The sequence below is a fragment of the Hibiscus syriacus genome, unplaced genomic scaffold, assembly GCF_006381635.1.
Source record: "Hibiscus syriacus cultivar Baekdansim isolate YM2019G1 unplaced genomic scaffold, ASM638163v2 tig00110926_pilon, whole genome shotgun sequence".
NCBI lineage: Eukaryota > Viridiplantae > Streptophyta > Magnoliopsida > Malvales > Malvaceae > Hibiscus > Hibiscus syriacus.
The window spans coordinates 280,565-300,374 of NW_024062913.1; the positions used below are offsets into that span (position 1 = coordinate 280,565).

The following is a 19,810-nucleotide window of genomic DNA, read 5'->3' on the forward strand; positions in this document are numbered from 1 at the left end:
TCTTATGTTAAGAATACTAGTTATGTAGTTGATAAATAACTTAACATAAATACATCTTCACACATTATGCATATTGTTATTTTAATATGATAAGCATGTTAGAATAGTCTTTGATAGGGAAGCGGTGGCGGGTTAATGAATGTTGCTCTTGTTGAAGAATCAAACATAGAAAAGATCTAGACTCAATGAAGAACAATAAGGGATGAATGGGGAAGGTGGCGGTAATAGATAGGGTTCTTTAGGGTTTTTTTTATGTGCTGGAAACAAGATAAGAAATAAGATTAAAACAAGATAAAGAAAAGATAAAGGAATTGCAAATAAAATAAGATAACAAAAAAATCAAAAGATCTCCCTTATGAAGGTGAACGGTAAAGATGATTGATGATGTGGATGGATATGCGGAAAATCGATGGATAATGTCATATCGAGCCCTCCTAGTCGCAATGAAAAGGCAAACACGATAATATGGCTCTAACCAACCCTCCTAGTCGCGATGAAAAGGCAAATTGGAGTGTGAAGATTAATCTCCCTCACAAGAACTTGAAAGATCTCAAGGAGAAGAAGCTTCGAAGGTACAAGGCAATCAGCACTTGCAAAAACGAACTCTCATTGTATTATTAATCAAAGAAATCTTGAATTACAAAGTTTAATGAAGCCTCTTTTATATAGGGGCTGAGTTCTAAAGGTCCTAAATAACTAATGAATAAAATAATAATAAACTAAACATATCTTAACTCTAATTCCTAATAAAATAATAATAACTAAAGATAATATTTTTAACCCAACCTTAATTCCTAATAAAATAATAAATCTAATCCTAAAAGATAATGCATCATCCTATATTAAGTTATATTACAAATAATCAATAAAAATATTGAAAATTCGTAATATTTACAAAATCCCGTATTAATCCCGTATAGGATTGATGTGATTCAAGAACCATTGGAAAGATAAGAGACAGATGGTAGTATCTACAGAAGACATCTTGACTAAATAAGATCAGGATACCATTCAAAAAGTCGTCGTAAGTCTGCTTCTGTTCTAATCTTCTTTTCCAATGTTTGGACGAGTGGATCATTTGGAAGAGTTATTACTTCTTCCTTTGATGTGAGCCTTGTGATGCATGTATCAGTCTTACAATCATATTAAGCATGATTATCACATATACATCAAAGCATTATACTTATCATTCAATTTATTAAATCTTATTAGCTCATAGACATTATACATTAGCTCACACACATTATGAGATGATATATTTAGCTCATGACATGCAAACATAGCTCACAATACCATAATCATGCATGGCAGGAAGGTATTTAGCTCATATCAACTCAATACCATGGAATCTCCTTGTTTCCTTGCACATGTAGGTACATTAGAGAATGACACACATTGGGGTAGCTTGGTGGATTATTTGGACATCATATAAAGCTCACAATCAGCTCTCAAAGTACAAGACAACTCGTGGAACACTAAGGAAAGCTCAACTCAGCTAGAGTAACTCAAGGCTAGCTAATCTTAGCTAGTTGGACTATTTGAAGCTGAGTTGACAAAAGTGATATCAATGGTAGCTGAAAGTAGTTGAACACGCTGTTATGAAGCTTACAAGGTCTCGGCTAGGAAGCTTATTCACAAACAGCCCCTTGCTTGCTATCTAGCTACACACTCAAGCAAGCTTGGAGGAAGACACATGCACGCCCAAGATAATGCACATGACCAACCCTCATCCCATGCACAAGGCTGCACCACAAGGCTCCCTAGAAAACCCATGTGCGTGCCATATGACCATCCCCCATTTGCCTTGTATGTGGTCTCATTTAGGCGCCAAGATGAAGAGACTCCTATCCATTTGGCCAAGCATTCCCTTCTCTCCAATATGGCACCAACTTGAAGGAACACAAGAGCTATTCGGCCAAGGGTTATTACCCTTCATTTAAACCAAAACATCATCTCTATTTGTAATTAAATTATGACTTTATAGGGAGACACAAGGGTTTAGCCGAACCATCATGTCTCTATTCAGCCATGCCCCTCCATTTCCTATAAATAGGCCATCAAAATTCATTTGTAACCAGACCTTTTTGATTAATTAAAGTGAGAATTTCTCTTTACTTAAGTTCTGGTGACTTTTATCGACTTATCAAGTATTTTAATACTTGTGGCGTCAACCCCTTCCCCTTGATACTTATGGTTCCTATCTCTATATAAATAGTGGGTCCAAGTCCTTAATACCACCCCTTAAAGAAGCATTATAAAGTATGGGTCTTTTCTCTCTATAGCATTGGTTCTTCTTTGAGTCTTCTTTAAGATACTATCCTCACAACCATTCCATTGTTTCATCAACCAAAACCATAGCCAATTCAACATCCTTCCTCTACCATCTCAAATTATAAATAGCCTACCTATTCACCTTTATGTTTACCACCCTTAACCATCTGTTTTGAGTCATTCACTTATGCAGGTTGTTTTGCTTCATTCCTAGATCCACAATCAATTGAAGAGGTAGAATTACCTTACATCAAATATATATATATATATGTGTTAAGTGTTTCTATCCTTTATATGTTTATATTAATTTATGTACGTACACTACATATACGTGTATATTTGTGTATAACTTTCATGTACCTTTTGTTGTTATAAATACTATTTGTATATAATATTATATGTCGTATTTCATTTTTTATTTTATATAAGTATAATTTGTTTTTTATTATGTATTAATTGTATACATTATAGGTCATGTTTTTTTAAACAAAATTTGCACTTATTAAATATTATTATATATATATTTTATGTAAATTCTATGTAGAAGTTTTTTTATGTTATATTTCAATATGTTTTATGGTCTCTTGACATCATTTCGTTAATTTATATGATACTTTCATAAGCATTTTTTTGACTCGATCAAAATAATTTGAATAATGGAATATTCGTTTATTTTGAGATTAAGAGAGGTGATTGTCTTAAGGAATAAGAGGTCACTTTCAATAATCTTAAAATAAAAGGATATCCTATCACTCGAAACAATAAAAATTGATTTCACTTAAAACTTGGAATTGAGAAAAACATCATGTTATTTTAATTAAATTCACCAAGAAAAGACTGTTAGAATGGATCTAAAGTCTAGTCTCGATGTCTTTAAATAATTGAATATCCTTATTCTAATTAAATGTTGGTAAAATAATTAATTAATCATATTTTTTCATAGATGTATTTAATTTTCGTCTTATTTTGTATGCGTTTAAACGGGATCTCAAAACAAATTATATTTGAATGTATAAAATTTGTTGCAAGGACAACAAATTAATTAATTTGGTACCGATTTAGGGCGTTGTGTGGTGCTAATCCTTCTCTACGTGTAACAGACTCCCAAACTCAAATTTTTTGTAACACAGACCTTAACATTTTTGTTTTAATTAAAATCAATATTTTTATTAAAACGAAAAATATTTTTGGGTGCTCAATCATACCCTTATCAAAGATTGATGACGACTCTACGAACCAATTTTATTGTTTTTTAAAACTCGAGTCTCAAATTATTCGAGACGAACGTTTTACAAAATCCCGATTTTTTTTAATCAACACCAGATTTTTTAAAAGTAACGACTCCATACCTCTCTTGGTCCATTGCTGATTTTTGGCACGATAATTGGATTCTTTCCCTAGTGCCTCTCATCTCCCATAGATGACCTAATGCTTTGGTAAATGACAATCTTCTCGTTTGTGAAGTGGTTCATAATTATGGTTCCTGGAATTGTAGTCTTTTGAGCAGCCTTCTCAATCCCACAGCAATTCTCCACTTTCACAACATTCCTCCTCCAGCCTTGATCCATGGCCCTGATCGTTTGTTTTGGATCCATAACCAAAATGGTCGTTTCATGGTCAAATTGGCGTTTCTTCAACTCTCCAGTGTTGACTGAAACCCCAAGAACTCAGCCTGGAATTCTTTTTGGTGCCTTCACGTTCCGGAAAAAATAAAATACCTCATTTGGGTTGTCTACCATGATATAATTTTATCCAATGTTAACCGTTTTAAGAGGAATATTGCATGAAGTCCCCTTTGTGACATATGTAGACTTGACGAAAGTTCGCTCCACATCCTGCGCGATTGCAACGTTTCTAAGCCCTTTTAGAATTATCTCATATCGCCATCAGATGAATCCACCTTCTTCAGTCTCAACTTTGAAGATTGGATCCTCTATAATATCAGCTTGTCACACCTTCTTCCAGGGACTTCCATCCCTTGGAAAATAGCATTCCCTTCGCTAATTTGGAATCTTTGGAAGCGCCGTAATTCTTGTATCTTCAATGGAAACGGCCACTCCAACGCAGACCTGTATCATTCAAGCATCACGTGGGCATATTATTATATTTCTAACCCTCTCACTCTTGATCAAACTCCTCCACAGAACGTGATTGTACAATGGCTTCCAGCTCCTAAAGACTGGATTACAGTTAACTCTGACGGTGCCCTTGACTCGACCTCCTCGATGGGATCCTCCGGTGGTGTCATCAGGAACAGTACTGGTGCATGGTTATCTGGCCATCATAGAAGCCTTGTGTCATAACCGTTTTTTTAGAAGAATAATTAAATATTATTTTAAAAAAACAATTATGACTTTAATTTTGGAAAAAAATCTGTGATTTTGAATTGATTTGAATTAAATAGAAAAGAAATCGCCATCGACTTTTGGGTTAGGTAGGTCGAATACCTAAAAATGTCTTTTAAAATAATTTTAAGAAAAAAATCATTTTATAAGACAAAATTGGTCTGCATTACCAAAGATTCGATTTAAAAGGGTTCGGGATTCGGTTACACGTTGGGAAGGATTAATGCCCTACAACGCCCAAAATTGGTATTGGGTCGCTTACACGTTGTCGTAATGGCGAAAATCATAAATCGAACATAAAGTTAAAATATGATCCGTTTATTGAAATTTAATTAATTTGCTTCGAATTTATTATTTAAAGAAAATCCTCTTACTCGATAAAGAATCTTGAAATTTGTAATCCTCCGTTGGAAAAGCTATTTCAACCATTTCTCATTCGTAAAAGAATATTCTATCTTTGATATGAAAACTTGAATTGAATAAATTTAAAAAAAAAAAAATCAAAGTTTACATTTACATAAAATAAAATAAATTATTAGTTAAAACAATACATGTTGTATGATTTGAATTGGAACAAATTAATTAGCACTTAAACAACTTCGATTCATTTCAAGTCATATTTTGTTTGAATGTCGTATTGTATTGTACCACTTCGATTAAGTGATACTCTCTGCGCCCATTCTACAAATACGTGCGCTTGAAACAATTCGGATAATATTAACAAATAAATAAAACCATGGAAATAAACACGAATGAAAAATACAAAATAAAACATATACAATATATATATATATATATATATATATATATATATATATATATATATATATATATATATGTTTACAAATAACTACATTATGTAAAATATTCATACATAAATGACTAAAATAAAACTAAGTTAACATTACAACCCAAAATACAAACCAAATAAGCACATAGGATAATTTTAGGGACCAACATGATATTTAACCAAACTTGAAAGGCTAAAATAGCTAAAACATAAATTTAAAGGACTAAAATAGCAAAAATAGAACTTACAGGACTAAAATAGTAAAAACATAAGCTTGAAGGACTAAAATAGCTAAAACATAAATTTACAGGACTAAAATAGCAAAAACAGAAACTTACATGACTAAAATAGCAAAAATAGAAGCTTAAAGGACTAAAATAGCTAAAAACGAAAGTTCAAGGACCAAAATAGCTAAAACAAAAACTTAAAGAACTAAAATAGAAAAGACATAAAGTTAAAGGGCTGAACAGTAATTTCAAATAAACCATGGTCAAAATCACAAACATTAAACAATACATGTACTAAAAATGAAAATAACCCATAAATAATAATTAGGACTAAAATGAAATAAACATAAACATAAAGGACTAAATAATAATTAAACCAAATGCCCAAACAATGACTAAAATAATAAATTTACAAATATCGTAGCCAAATTCAAACATCCACAAAAATACACAAAACACAATATCAGTGACTAAAATTAAATAATTACAAATATTGTGACCAACGTCAGATATTAACAATAATAACAAAATATATAAGAACATGACTAAAATAAAAATATTGAAACATTAGTGCTCAAAATAAAATATAATATATTTTCATTAATGGCTAAAATAAAATATTACAAATGAGGAGGGACATAGATCGTAGTTACCCCGCACGGTGAAAATACATAGAAGACCCCGTCGAAACGACGTCGTTTCGAGTATTGAATATAAGCCCTAAGTGGGCTTATTTCTCACTCGTTTCCTCATTTTAAACGAGCGAAGAGAGAAAGAGTGGGAGAGAAAGAGTGGGAGAGAGCTCTCTAGAACCGACGAACAATCATCGCACCCGTCACCACTGATCGGCGTCGACCGCCGTTCGTCGGAGAAGAGAGAGGAAGACGTCACCCGACTCGTTTCTTCCTACTCAGCACGAATCCGGAGTCGGATTTTCGAGACGATGGCTAGATCGGAGCAAATCTAAAGCGAAAGGTAAAATTTTCTTCCTCTCTATGTTTTCTTTCGATGATTGATATTTTTTTCTTTTTCTCTCTTCGAAACTACCCTTTCTCTCCCTCTCTCTGCTTTTTTTATTTTCTCCAAACCCCGAATGCCTCTATTTTTTCTCTCCACCGAATAGTCCCCTCTCCTCTCCTCTTTGCATGTGATTTTATGATATGTTTTTGATCAACCCCTTTGTAGGAAATGATTTCCCTACATTTCTAGGATAGATTTGATGTGGATTTGTTCTGACTTGGTGTGATATTTGATTTCTATCACTGTGGATGGATTTTTGATAGAAACTGGTCACTGTTGGTGATGGAGCAATCGGTTTGAGCGGCGGCTGGAGTGATAACGGTGAAGCCTCACGCACCGATGGAGAAGCCGAATGATTGCTGGCGGCGGCTGGATGAGATGGATGAGAATTAGGGTTGAAATCCTAATTTGTTGTGTTTCGGGTTGGTTCGGGGCTCCAGCTGAGTCGGGTATGGGTTCTTTGTTGGATTGGGTTGGGTGATGGGTTAATCGGGTATGGGCCCCTGGTGGGATGTTGGCTGCTGGGGCTTTGATCTTGTACTGGGCTTGGGTTAGCGTTGGGCTCCATTTGGGCCTGATTTGTAACCTGCAAAATGTAATTAAAATAATAATAAATAATATTATTAAATAATAATAAAAAGAAGATCCAAACAAAAACGGGTCTACACCTTGGTTTCTCTTCCATCTTACGGTCAGAATTATGGGGCATCTATGATGGTCTTTGCCTAACCTGGAACCTGGGCAACAAGAAAATTCAATGCCAAACTGATTGTGCTGAGGCTCACGGACTGATCACTTCCTCCTCAGCCCATTCTTCACATCTCACACTCATTCGCATGATTGCTAACCTGGTGTGCGGGATCGTTAGCCTTACTCTCATCTTTCGGGAGGCGAACGCTGTTGCAGATCACCTGGCTAAACTTCGACTCATCACCGATGGCTCCATGCAAGTGTTCCAAGATATTCCCCCTTTAGTTTCAAGTCTTCTATATGGTGATATTCAGGGTCCTCCTTACTTAAGGAACCCTTCCAGTAATATGTAATTGGCTTTGCCTCTTTCTGTTAAAAAAAAAATCCCTACAAATCATCGCATTGTTCAAATTTTAATAATTTAATGCTTGTATAACAAAATAAAAATTCAGTGTTATAATTGAATAGAAAAAATTTGTTTGAGATAAAATTTATTCAAGCTCTAAAATTAAGTTATATTAATGAAGTTTATCCTATTTTTATTCAAAATTTAAAATTATTATTTTATCTCCGAACATTTTTGTGTTTTTTTTTTCTCATAATTGTAGTGTACATCTGTTAACGTCATGTGTTTTTATCTTTACGGTTAACTGGTAAACTGGTAAACTACATGGGTGATCACTAAACTTTTAAATATTTTCATTTTGATCATTAAATTTTACATTAGAGTCACTAAACTAAAAAGCTAAAAAAGATTCTAGCATAAATTAAAATATATTAATTTTATTTTATAAATGTTGTCTAATAATAAATAACTATTATCCTCAATTATTTATATTTATATTTAACATCATTTATACTATCACAACTTATCGTTTTAATGATTTAATCTCTTGATAAATAATAAAATCAAAATATACCAAAATAAATAAAACATTTTAATAGATTAATAAGCAAAACATATCAGATTTTTCAAGTTAAGTTGAGTAGGTAGTAATTGTAGTCATCAATATCATATTAAAATCTTTATCGAAAATAATCACTCAATAACTGAGATAATTGAGAGATCGTTCTGATAGTTTATTATAAAATTATAAAATTTGTAGAAAAAATAAAAATAAAATAAAAAAGACCAATTACAATGCGAGAGAGAAAATATTACCTTTCAATTGTTTGTGTATTATAAGTTTTACAAAGATATTATTTATAAGGCTATAATTCTAGTCATAGAGGAAGTATTAGAATGGGTTAAAAGATAAATAGTCTGGGGAGTTAAAATAGTGAAAATACACCCACATATAATAGAATTTATAATAATTCTTATATTATTTTATAATTTATATCATGATCAATACACTTTTATAAAATAAATAAAATTGATTTTAATTATGATTAACCTAAATATTATTCATTTATTTTACAATATTATCAAAATCAAAGTTTAATATATATTTTAATTAATGTATCATTTATGCTATAAACATAATATGCTTATCCTATTTTATAATTTACATTATAATTAATGGAGTATATTTTTACCATTACCTTTTTACCTTTCATATTCATTAATTTTTTAACTGATTTCGTCTAGTGTGCGTAGCAAATAAAATGAAATGTGTTGTTTAACTAATTTCCTGTACTTCTACTCAACTTAGCACATGTAAGGTCAACAAGTTGATCAATGGAGAAAATTGGGATTGGACTGTTTAACTAATTTCTTGGACTTCAACTTTAATTAATATTTGTTTTTCAATTTCACACATACATGTATTCAAACCGATATTCCATGTGTTATTTTAGCCAATTTCTAGGCTATTTTGTTTGTTTGTTCATATTTCATTGTTTTCATATTTAATAGGATAATATTATTTATATTACTTATTAAATTAATGATTAAGTTGATGCTACACGAGTTTCTTTAAAATTTGCATGTAATAGATGTGTCATAATTTTTAATTTTTTTTCATTTGAATAATAGATGTGTCATAATATAATTTTATATTGATTAAATGATTTAAAGTTTTAATTTTATATCCAAATAAGATTTATACTTTTTTATGAATAATTTGAGATGATTATAAGATAGTATTTGTTTAAAAGTTTTCTTAATCATTGACAATACACACCCTAAAAATACAACTACTCAAATTTAAAACTAAAAAAATAACACTATTTTTTATTATTTGAACTCGAATATATTGCTTGACTATCGTTTTTATTATTTGTTAGCAACTTATATCATAATAATAAACCAATTACAATTCTAGAAGACGCTAAATGTGTTGGTCATGGCAAGTGAAATGCAAATGGCCACATTGAAGAAAAAAATGTTGGTTGTTGAACGTGAACTTAAATTTTACGTGACTAATGAATTATTTGCGTGGACTGTAAGCATGTAACTACGAGTAGCTCAATATTGTTTATATTTACTTACTCTTCTTGGTTCTTATTCAGTTATTAATTTGTTCGGCATAATATAAAATTCTTTTAATTTTATAATATTTTAAGATCATTAGATGAAAGGAAATCAAAGGCTAAGATGAACTCCTCATTTTTTCCCTTAATGAATATTTTCTCATTTACTATTGTTAATTTCGGTCATTGATTTATATCATATAGAGTTGATGGACTCGACGCAAACTTGAAAATCAATACACTAATTATTAAAAATTTCAAGTTATTATTTGAATTCAACGATAATAAAATTGTGTAAACCCTTTTAGTTTTACACTATATAAATGGATTCTAGCCCATATGTATATAGATATATGTATATAGATACATATGAACGGCTACAGTTAGACATTGAACTTATCGTATTTTTATAGTATTTATGCATTTTTATAACGTAATAACCATGTTTAATTTTTTTATATTAGATTTAAAAATCTATGATTGTTATTATTGAATAAAATGTAAATCTCCACCCAATTAAACATTTCATTCTTGACATGTTGAACACTCCAACTCAGTTCCCGACTCACCTCGACTCGCCGGGTTCGTTCTTGACATGTTTTTAACACCTTTCGTGGAGTTGGCTAACGAGTTCGGCGTTCCTAGCTATGCGTTTTACACTTCGGGTGCTAGTTCTCTTGGCTTCCTGTTCGACCTTCGTGTTCTTCATGATGAGCGGAACGTTAATCTCCTCGAGTTACAAGGCTCGGACGTTGAGTTCAACTTTCCGACGTATGTCAACCCGGTTTCCGTTAAATTATTTCCCACCGGAATGCTGAAGCCTGAAAGTTTTACTATCTTTCTTAAAATGAATCAAGCGCTTAGACGAATGAAGGGTATATTAGTAAATACGTTCTTAGAGCTGGAATCGCATGCGGTTAACTCCCTTTCTAAGGGTAAGCTTCAAATTCCACCTGTTTATCCGGTGGGGCCAATGTCGAATCTTGAACACTCACACGGGACCCATCAAAATTATGATGCAATGCAATATTGCAATGAGTCGACGAACAACCTCGTTCATCGGTAGTGTTCCTCTCCTTCGGGAGCAGGGGAAGCTTCAATCCGGATCAAGTGGCGGAGATCGCCTACGCGCTCGAGCAGAGTGGACACCGGTTCTTGTGGTCCTTAACGAAAATCGACGACGCAAGTAAAGGGCATGAAGGGAAGGCCGACTGATTAAGAGAACGTGGCAGAGGTGTTGCCGGAAGGGTTCTCAGATCGAACGGCTAGGATTGGTAAAGGCCATCTTAGATCACCCCGCGACGGGAGATTTTGTATCACATTGCGGTTGGAATTCGATGTTGGAGAGTATATGGTTCGGAGTGCTAATGGTAGTGTGTCCGCTTGAAGCAGACCAGCACATCAATTCGTTGGTGAGAGAGTTGGGACTAGCAGTGGAGATTAAAATGGACTATAGCATTGATGATGGTGAAATTGAAATTGTAAAGGCGGAGAATATAGAGAAAAGTATTCGACTGTTAATGGAGCAAGATAGCAATGTTCGAAAGAGAATGAAAATGATGAGCGATAAATGTAGAAACTCTGATGAACGGTGGATCTTCATATTTCATGTTATGTCGTTTCATAAACGATATAATTAATAACATATAATAAACATTTTATTGATACAAATAAATTCATTTTATTAAATTTGATGTTTCATTCCTTCTTAATTTAAATTGTGAGTGAAGATTGATATTTTTATATTTTGAATAGAGTCATGAAAGATGAAGAAAATAATATAAAGGTTGCGAAAGTACCAACTAATGGCGGATTTTTTTTTGAAAAATAATGGCAGAACTTAATATTATCTTATGAGGGGTCGTCTAAAAAAATATATATTGACTAAAATATTTCAATAATTTTGTCAATATAGATTATATATCGAAATATCATATTAATAAAATAAAATTTTATAAATCCTTAAAATTCATATATTCACATAAAAATTTAAATGAACAAAATTCATCTGGTTTTTTTTATTTTCTCGTAATTTCATACAACTTACGTATAACTACAAAAATATATCAATTTAATTTTATAATAAATTAACATTACATATAAGTTTAATCAATATAATTATATTTATATAATCAAGATATTTAGGTACATTTTAATATATATATATATATATATATATATATATTAAATTTATGTCTATATTTATTTTTTAGAAATAAAATTTATGAATTTGTATAATAAATAAAATATTTGAAATAAAAATATAAATATAAATTAAATTAAAAAGTTTTTGAAAATTTATTTTCAACTGAAATGAAATACTTGATAGTTTGATTAAAGTTTCAACTTAAAGAAGAAAAACAACTCAAAGAAGATAAAAAATCAAACATGAAAAATAAAAAAACTTTTTTATATTTTAAAAAAAAATTAACAAATCAAAATGGATTTTCATTCATATAAAGTAAATTAATAATACAAAAAATAGATTTTAATTCTCATTCATAAATGATAATTAAATAATTTTTAAATTTTAAAATAATATAATTTTTTTGGAACAACCAAATTTAATAACTTATCATAAATATTTGTTTAGAATCAAATTTAATAGTTATATATATATTTGGTTGGAGGGCCATGCTTCCTACTAATCTATGGCGTTTTGTCATTGATACCAACCTTTTTCTCAACTTGATAAAGAATATTTATAATGTATTGCGCATATAGAACAAATAAAATATTTTACCGAAAGTATTTCGTAGGACATTCATAATGGTACAAATACAGATTTTTGGTATTAATCATACCGTATGATCATTGGCTGGAAGATGAAAATCGCTTGCTGTTTTCCTATGTTGGTTCGGACAGCCCGAAACCAATGACCCTGTCCGAACCAAATGACCGTGAGGGACATGACTCTTCCTTCAGGGTCTTGGGACTGGGCGATGCTCTTGGGGACCTTACCGGAACATATCTTGCAGCATATTGCTACTGTCCGACCACCTCAAGCTCATTTGGGCTCGGATATTCCTCGTTGGAGATGGGAATCAGATCGCACTTTCTCTTCTAAATCGACTTATGGGTACCTAGTTCAACCAAATGGGGAAGGCGACCATAAATGGTGGAACTTGGCTTGGGACTTGGAAGTTCCACAAAGAATTCAAGTGTTCATTTGGCTTGCCTTGCACTACCGTTTACTCACAAATTCGGAACAGTGCTGGCGGCATTTTACTACCGTGGAGGAGTGTATGACTTGTAACAGGGGTGTCGAGGACTTGGATCATGTATTGCGTCAGTGCAATTTGGCAATATCAGCTTGGTCCAAGGTTGTTAGAGCCGATAAGTTGAGAGCCTTCCTCTCAGTGCCAATGAATGAGTGGTTTGAGCGAAACCTTAGCTGAAATGGTAATTTTGCTTGCAATAACAATAATTGGCAGATTTGTTTTAGTGTTTACTGCTGGATCCGTGGAAAGATCGTTGCAAGGTGGTTTTCGATCCGAGCCACACTGAGAGAATTTCATCCTATGTTGCACTGATACAGATACGGACACGAGGACGGACACGGGGAGGGACACAGGGACGAGAACGGTAATTTTTAAAATTACAGGGTACGGGGACGGCAAATGTACGACATATAAAATAATTTTAAAATTATAAATATATATAAAAATCATAAATAAAGCTAAATATCAAGGCTCAAACCATAATATTAAATTTAGTACAGTAAAATTGATGCAGGGGGATCCGAGACAGATGATGCTGAGCTGTCAGATTGCACGTTGATGGCGTTGAGATACCATGAGTTGGCAGATCAGCGCAAAGGCGGGAATTGATTGTGACATGTTCCTCATTGGGGTCGTTTTGAGTATGTTTCAGTCTTTTGGCCATAACTTTGGCTACAGGTGTCAGAATCGCGCATAAGACCCCAATCCGGAAAGCTCTTTTCGACGCGCACGCTCTCCACATTGAGATGTGCTCCATGTGGCCTTTTTTCAACCTCAAATTCTGCCGTTTTCCCCTCCGAATCACTAGATTTAGTTATTTTTTACTATTTATGGTAATATTTCGATTGTTAATTAGGAAGTCAATTTAAATCCGATTTAGGTCGGATTTTTGGGAGATTGCTTATTTTATTTCGAATTTCAATTTAGAGTGATTTTCGGGATTTTGCTATTTTTTGCAAAATTCGAATAAAGACGATTTTTTTGCTATAACAGTCCGGCTTGTGGACTGCTTTTGCATTATTGGATTTTATAATATTTTATTAAACCCTAGAGACTTTTTTTCTCTGGTTTTTTTGGCGAATTTTCTCTTGTGAATCGTCTGTCGGAACTAGCCTACAGGATAATCACTATTCTGTCTGGCGTCAAAAATCCTAAATTATTTGTTTTTTTGTTAAAAATATTAGATTACTTTCATGTAACTTTTTTTAGTATAATAATAATTTAACAATAACTTATTATTGTTTTATGATAGAGTGCAATAATTCAACTCATATTTTAATTTGACAGACTGCTTATTTGATAATATCACAAAAAATAATAGATTGACGAAATAAACATGAAAGATTAAATTTATTGAACTGTTTTGAATTAAGAAAAAAATAATAGAATATAAAAGTTTTGAAGATTAAAAATGTTATTATACCAACCACATTAGATGTTCGTTTCATTTTTAACGACAAAGTAATCAATTTGTAATACTATTTTAATTGAGTAACTTGTTTATAACGTTTAGAAAAAATTTGTCACAAATTGAATGTCCTATAGTGAATTTTACCCAAAAATAAATAAACTAACCTTTTGTTGTACAATCTTGGATTTAAGCAAAAGCTCTAGTTTCAAGTTACTTGGCATTTAGAATCTGAAAAAAAAAACTTGAAATCAAACTCACATATGAATTAACTAACCTTTTGTTGTACCAAAATAAATAAATAAGGTTGTGAATGAAAATAAAAAAAAGGATTAGTCTAATGAAAATTTGAAAACTCTTACTCCTTCCTGCAATCACTGAAAACTGAAAACCAACTGGTTTCTTTCTTTTTCTTCTCTTACATTTAATTCTGCAGAAAGCTAAGGACTCAACTTTCTCACACTGTGAGTGGAAAACTTCTTTTTCTTTCTTTCTCCCTTGTTTTCCTTCCCCACTTAGTTGCTCGATGTCAGCCTCGCTCGGTGGGTTGCAAAAGCTACGCCACCTTGATCTACTTTCCTTTTCTCTGCCCGATACCTTCGGGGACGCCCCCGAAACGTCCCCAAATAAGCTTTGGCCGTTCCTGAATTCGATCAGCCGTACTGACATCGTGGCACGTCCCCGGTACGTACCCCGGCCGTCCCCGTACCGTTCCCGTGTCCGAAACATATTGGGTACTTGAAACGTGTCTCTTTAGATGTCCCCATGCAACATAATTTGAGAAAATAAAAATAAAGATAAAAGAGACACAAAATTTACGTGGAAAACCCCTAAATAATATAGGGTAAAAACCACAGGCAACTGTAGAATAATTTCACTATGGGAAAATAGGAATTACAACTTCTCTCGATCAACGAAGGAGAAAACAATGATAATTCTCTCTTGATAAAAAGAAGAAAAAAAACTCTAAAAAAACTCTCTAAATTCTCTAGTATTGGAAGAAAGCTAGAATGTTTTGGGATGGTTTTGAAGTTAAATGAGCTAGGGTATTTATAGTTGAAGCTTAAGGACTAATTTATAAATACCCTAAATTATAATGACTAAACATAAGATTTAACCATTGTCCAAATTCAACCAAAAATTTCGGTGCATTAATTATACCACCGAAAGTTATTTTGGCCACGTGGCCAACTTGGGTTTTTCAACAATCTCCCACTTAAAGATTTGATTGGAACAATCATATCTTCACACCATTCATTCTACCTTGTACCATCATGTTTCTTACGTCTCTGACAGGCCACAAGAGGATTGACATCAAGTAAATGTATCAGCATTTACCGCCTTTGTCATGAAATCTGCTATGTTGTCTTTGGTATGGATCTTCTGCATATCTACTGTCCCTTCTTCCACCTTTTCACGAATGAAATGGTACTGAACTCGTATGTGCTTTGTCCTTGAATGAAATGTTAGATTCCTTGCTAGATGCAAGATGCTTTGACCGTCACAAAATAGAGAGACATACTCTTGATTGTGCCCAAGCTCCTCCAATAGCATCTTCAACCAAATTGTTTCTTTACTGGTTTGTGTAGCTGCTACATATTCTGTTTTTGTTGTTGACGTAGCCACAACTGACTGCAATTTTGAAACCCAGCTTACAGCTCCACCAACAATTTTAAACACATATCCTGTAGTAGATTTGCTTTTATCCAAGTCCCATGCATAGTCAGAATTTACAAACCCATTTATTAGTAAGTTTGATCTTTCGTAACATAATGCAACATTTGAGGTCCCTTTGATGTATCTTAGGATCCTCTTTACTATATTCTAATGCTCTTTGCCTGGATTCGCCATGTACCGACTAACCACTCCCACTGCTTATGCATGTCTGGTCTTGTGCAAATTATAGCAAACATTAAACTTCCCACTGCTGATGCATAGAACACTCGAGACATCTCCATCCTCTCTTCTTAACTGCTAGGACTCATATTGGAGGATAATTTGAAGTTAATAGGAAGAGGGGTAAAAATTGGCTTACAATCTTGCATGCTGAATCGTGACAAGATCTTCTTCAAGTAATTCTTTTGTGAAAGCCAAATCTTCCTATTACTTCTGTCTCGGTGAATTTGCATCCCTAGAATCTTGTTTGTTGATCACAAGTCCTTCATTTCAAATTCCCTAGCTAGTTATGCCTTCAATTCTTCAATATGATCTTTGTTGGGTCCTGCAACCATGTCATCCATATACAACAACAATATAACAAAATTGTTATCACCAGACCTCTTGAAATAAGCACAAGGGTTTGCATTAAGTCTGTTGTATCCAAGGCACATAATGAAGGAATCAAATCTCTTATACCAACACCTCGACGCCTACTTTAGACTGTACAGAGATTTGTTCAACCTGCAAACCAAGTTCTTCTTTTCTTTTTCTTTAAAACCTTCAGGCTGGAGCATGTAAATCTCTTCTTCAAGATTTTCATAAAGAAAAGCTATTTTAACATCTAGCTACTCTAGATGTAAGTTCAATGTAGCATACATTGCCAAAACTACTCAAACTGTTGTTAGTCGAACCACAGGAGAAAATATTTCATTAAAATCAATACCTTCTTTTTGAGCATATCCTTTGACCACCAGTCTTGCCCGATACCTCTCAACTTTATCATCACCATTTCGCTTTATTTTGAATACCTATTTGTTACCAATTGGCTTCCTTCCTTGTGGTAGTGGCACAAGGTCCCATGTATTATTTTATGAATGGCTTCAATTTCTTCTTGTATATCCATCATCCACAGTGAAGCATCTCAGTTGTTTATTACCTCCTGGTATGTTGATGGCTCTCCGTCCACTGTTAAAAGGCAGTATGAAACATTTCCTTTTATAACATAATCTAAGTGCCAATTGGGACGCCTTCTCACACGAACTGATTGATGAGTTGTTGGAGCTTCAAAACTCTCTAGTTCTTGTTCATCATGTGCTAGTTCTGCTTCATAAGAATCTCCTTGTTCAACATCCTTGTCCACATGTATTTGTGTAGTCTCTGACTTTTCAGTGCTATCATCATCTTCTTTTCTTTGCGGGTAGTGGGATCCCACAATCGGTACCCCTTGACTCCATTAGCATACCCCAAGAATTTGCATTTCCTGGATTTTGGATCCAACTTTTAGATTTCTTGAGAGTTGTACATCACGTACACAATACTTCTAAATACATGGAGGTTTGAATAATCAGCTGGTTTACCAGTCCACATCTCCATTGGTGTCTTCAGCTCTATTACAGTTGATAGAGCTTGATTCACCAAATAACAGGCGGTATTGACTGTTTCTGCCCAGAATGATTTTTCTAGGCATGCATCCCTCAACATTGCTCTTGTTCTTTCTAACAATGTTCTGTTCATCCGCTCTGCCACTCCATTTTTTAGGAGTGTTCGCCACTGTGAACTGTCTTTTGATGCCTTCTTTCCTGCAAAAGTCATTAAATTCTTCACTTGTGTATTATCCTCCATTATCTGTTCTGAAACACTTGATCTTATTTCCAGAATCAAGTTCCACCCGCGCTTTGAAGTTTTTGAAAGTTGAAAACACATCTACTTCTTCTTAATAGGGTACACCCAACATCTCTTGGAGTAGTCATCAATAAATGAGACAAAGTATTTTGCTCCGCCTAGGGATGTAACTGGTGCTTGCCATACGTCAGAGTGAACCAATTCTAGAACACTTTTGCCTCTAGAATTTGATTTGTTGAATTTCAATCGGTGCTACTTACTTGTTATGCAATGCTCACACAAAGTAAGTGATACATTTGTTAAGCTTGGAAGCAGCTTTTGCTCCACAAGGACTTTCATTCCTTGTTCTGACATGTGTCCAAGTTTCTGATGCCATAGCATTGAAGAATCTGAACTACATGAGGCAACAGAGGTTTCTTCTTCTGGAAAAGTCTCTCCCTTCAGCATGTACAAGTTTGCAGCTATTTTTTCGCCTTTCAACACCACAAGCGCTCCACGGAACACCTTCATGATTACTTTCTATGTTTTAATCTTTCTTGCATTATTATCTAATAATACATAGGATAATAAATTTTTCTTTAGGTCTTTCACGTGCCGTACATCTCGAACAACTTTAATTGTTTCATCATACATCTTCAATTTGATGGTTCCCACGCCAACGATCTCTAAGGCATGATCATTGCAACTATACACAAATCCTCCTGAGATAGGTTCATAATGATGGAACTATTCTCTTCTTGAGGTCATGTGATATGTTGCTCCCGAATCAATGAGCCATATATCTGCATATCTCTTTCTACCTTCCACGGTGGTTGACGCTTCACAGCATAGAACATCTCCATCGTCTGAAGTGTTTGCAGTATTGCCTTGTGGATTGGAGTTTTTATTTAGACTCCAACAATCCTTCTTCAAGTGACCATTCTTTCCACAATTGTAGCACTTTAAATTCTTCTTGCTTATTGACTTCGATATACCATGTTTGTGACTGATGCTTTGGCCACGTTCTGTTAATCTCCCTCTCATCGTTGTCAATGCTTCTGCTTGCTGCAAATTTTCTTCTTTTAGAATAGCAACTGCAACGTCATCGAAGACTAGACTGGTGACATTACTGTTTGTCAAGTTGATGATGAGTTGATCATACGAATCAGGTAGACTTTGAAGTAAAAGTTCAACACGTTATTGTTCTCCTATTGTACATCTTAAGGATGTAAGCTGAGAAAATAAAGTGTTCAGCGTGTTTAAGTGCTCCGTCACTGAAGTAGATTTTGGCATCCGGAGAGTATACAATTTCCTCTTAAGAAAAATTTTATCGTGTAACAATGTGGCCTCGTACAATTTGGTGAGATGATCTCATATCTCCTTAGTTGTCTTCTTCTCCTCGATGCTTGACAATACTTCATCTGCTAATGCTAGATGAAAGTTTGCCATAGCATTCCCGTCCATTTCGATCCATTTGTTGTCATCTGTGAAATTCATCGGCCTTTCACTGATAGCTGCTAGACAACCGTCTTTCCTCAAGATGGCCTTCATCTTTAATTTCCACAATGAGAAATTTCTCCCATTTATTTTTTCAATATCAAATTTCATTGACATAGTTTCTATTACGGATAGCTCCCACTATTTCACTACCGTGAATAGTTCTCTGGATCATTCAAAGAATGAGTAATAACTCCTTAGTTTCTTATGTTGGAGGATTCACCTTTTGGTGGCAACCACAAAGACAATAAGTAGATATTACACACTCTAATCTGGCTTTGATACCAATTGTTGCGGAATACGGCTCTCGAATAAAGCAAAATCACAACTGATAATTTGAGAAAATAAAAATAAAGATAAAAGAGACAAAATTTATGTGGAAAACCCCTAACTAATATAGGGTAAAAACCACAGGCAACGATAGAAGAATTTCACTATGAGAAAAA

General features: G+C 33.5%; 1 protein-coding gene and 1 pseudogene across 1 annotated transcript; both read left to right on the forward strand.

Annotated features, from left to right (window-relative positions):
• The first annotated feature begins 7,148 nt into the window (after positions 1-7,148).
• LOC120146441 lies at positions 7,149-7,696 on the forward strand. The gene is made up of 2 exons (XM_039159996.1): positions 7,149-7,203; positions 7,350-7,696. The coding sequence occupies exons 1-2, from the start codon at positions 7,149-7,151 to the stop codon at positions 7,694-7,696; spliced, it is 402 nt and encodes a 133-aa protein (XP_039015927.1).
• Positions 7,697-10,293: 2,597 nt separating this feature from the next.
• LOC120146442 lies at positions 10,294-11,408 on the forward strand (annotated as a pseudogene).
• The last annotated feature ends 8,402 nt before the right edge of the window (positions 11,409-19,810 follow it).

Excerpts from the sequence above, each read along its gene's own strand:
- LOC120146441 (XM_039159996.1), top strand. The coding sequence starts at position 7,149 with ATGGGCCCCTGGTGGGATGTTGGCTGCTGGGGCTTTGATCTTGTACTG. Across the intron at positions 7,204-7,349 it reads TGATCTTGTACTGGGCTTGG|AATTATGGGGCATCTATGAT; the intron begins GTTAGCGTTGGG and ends TCTTACGGTCAG.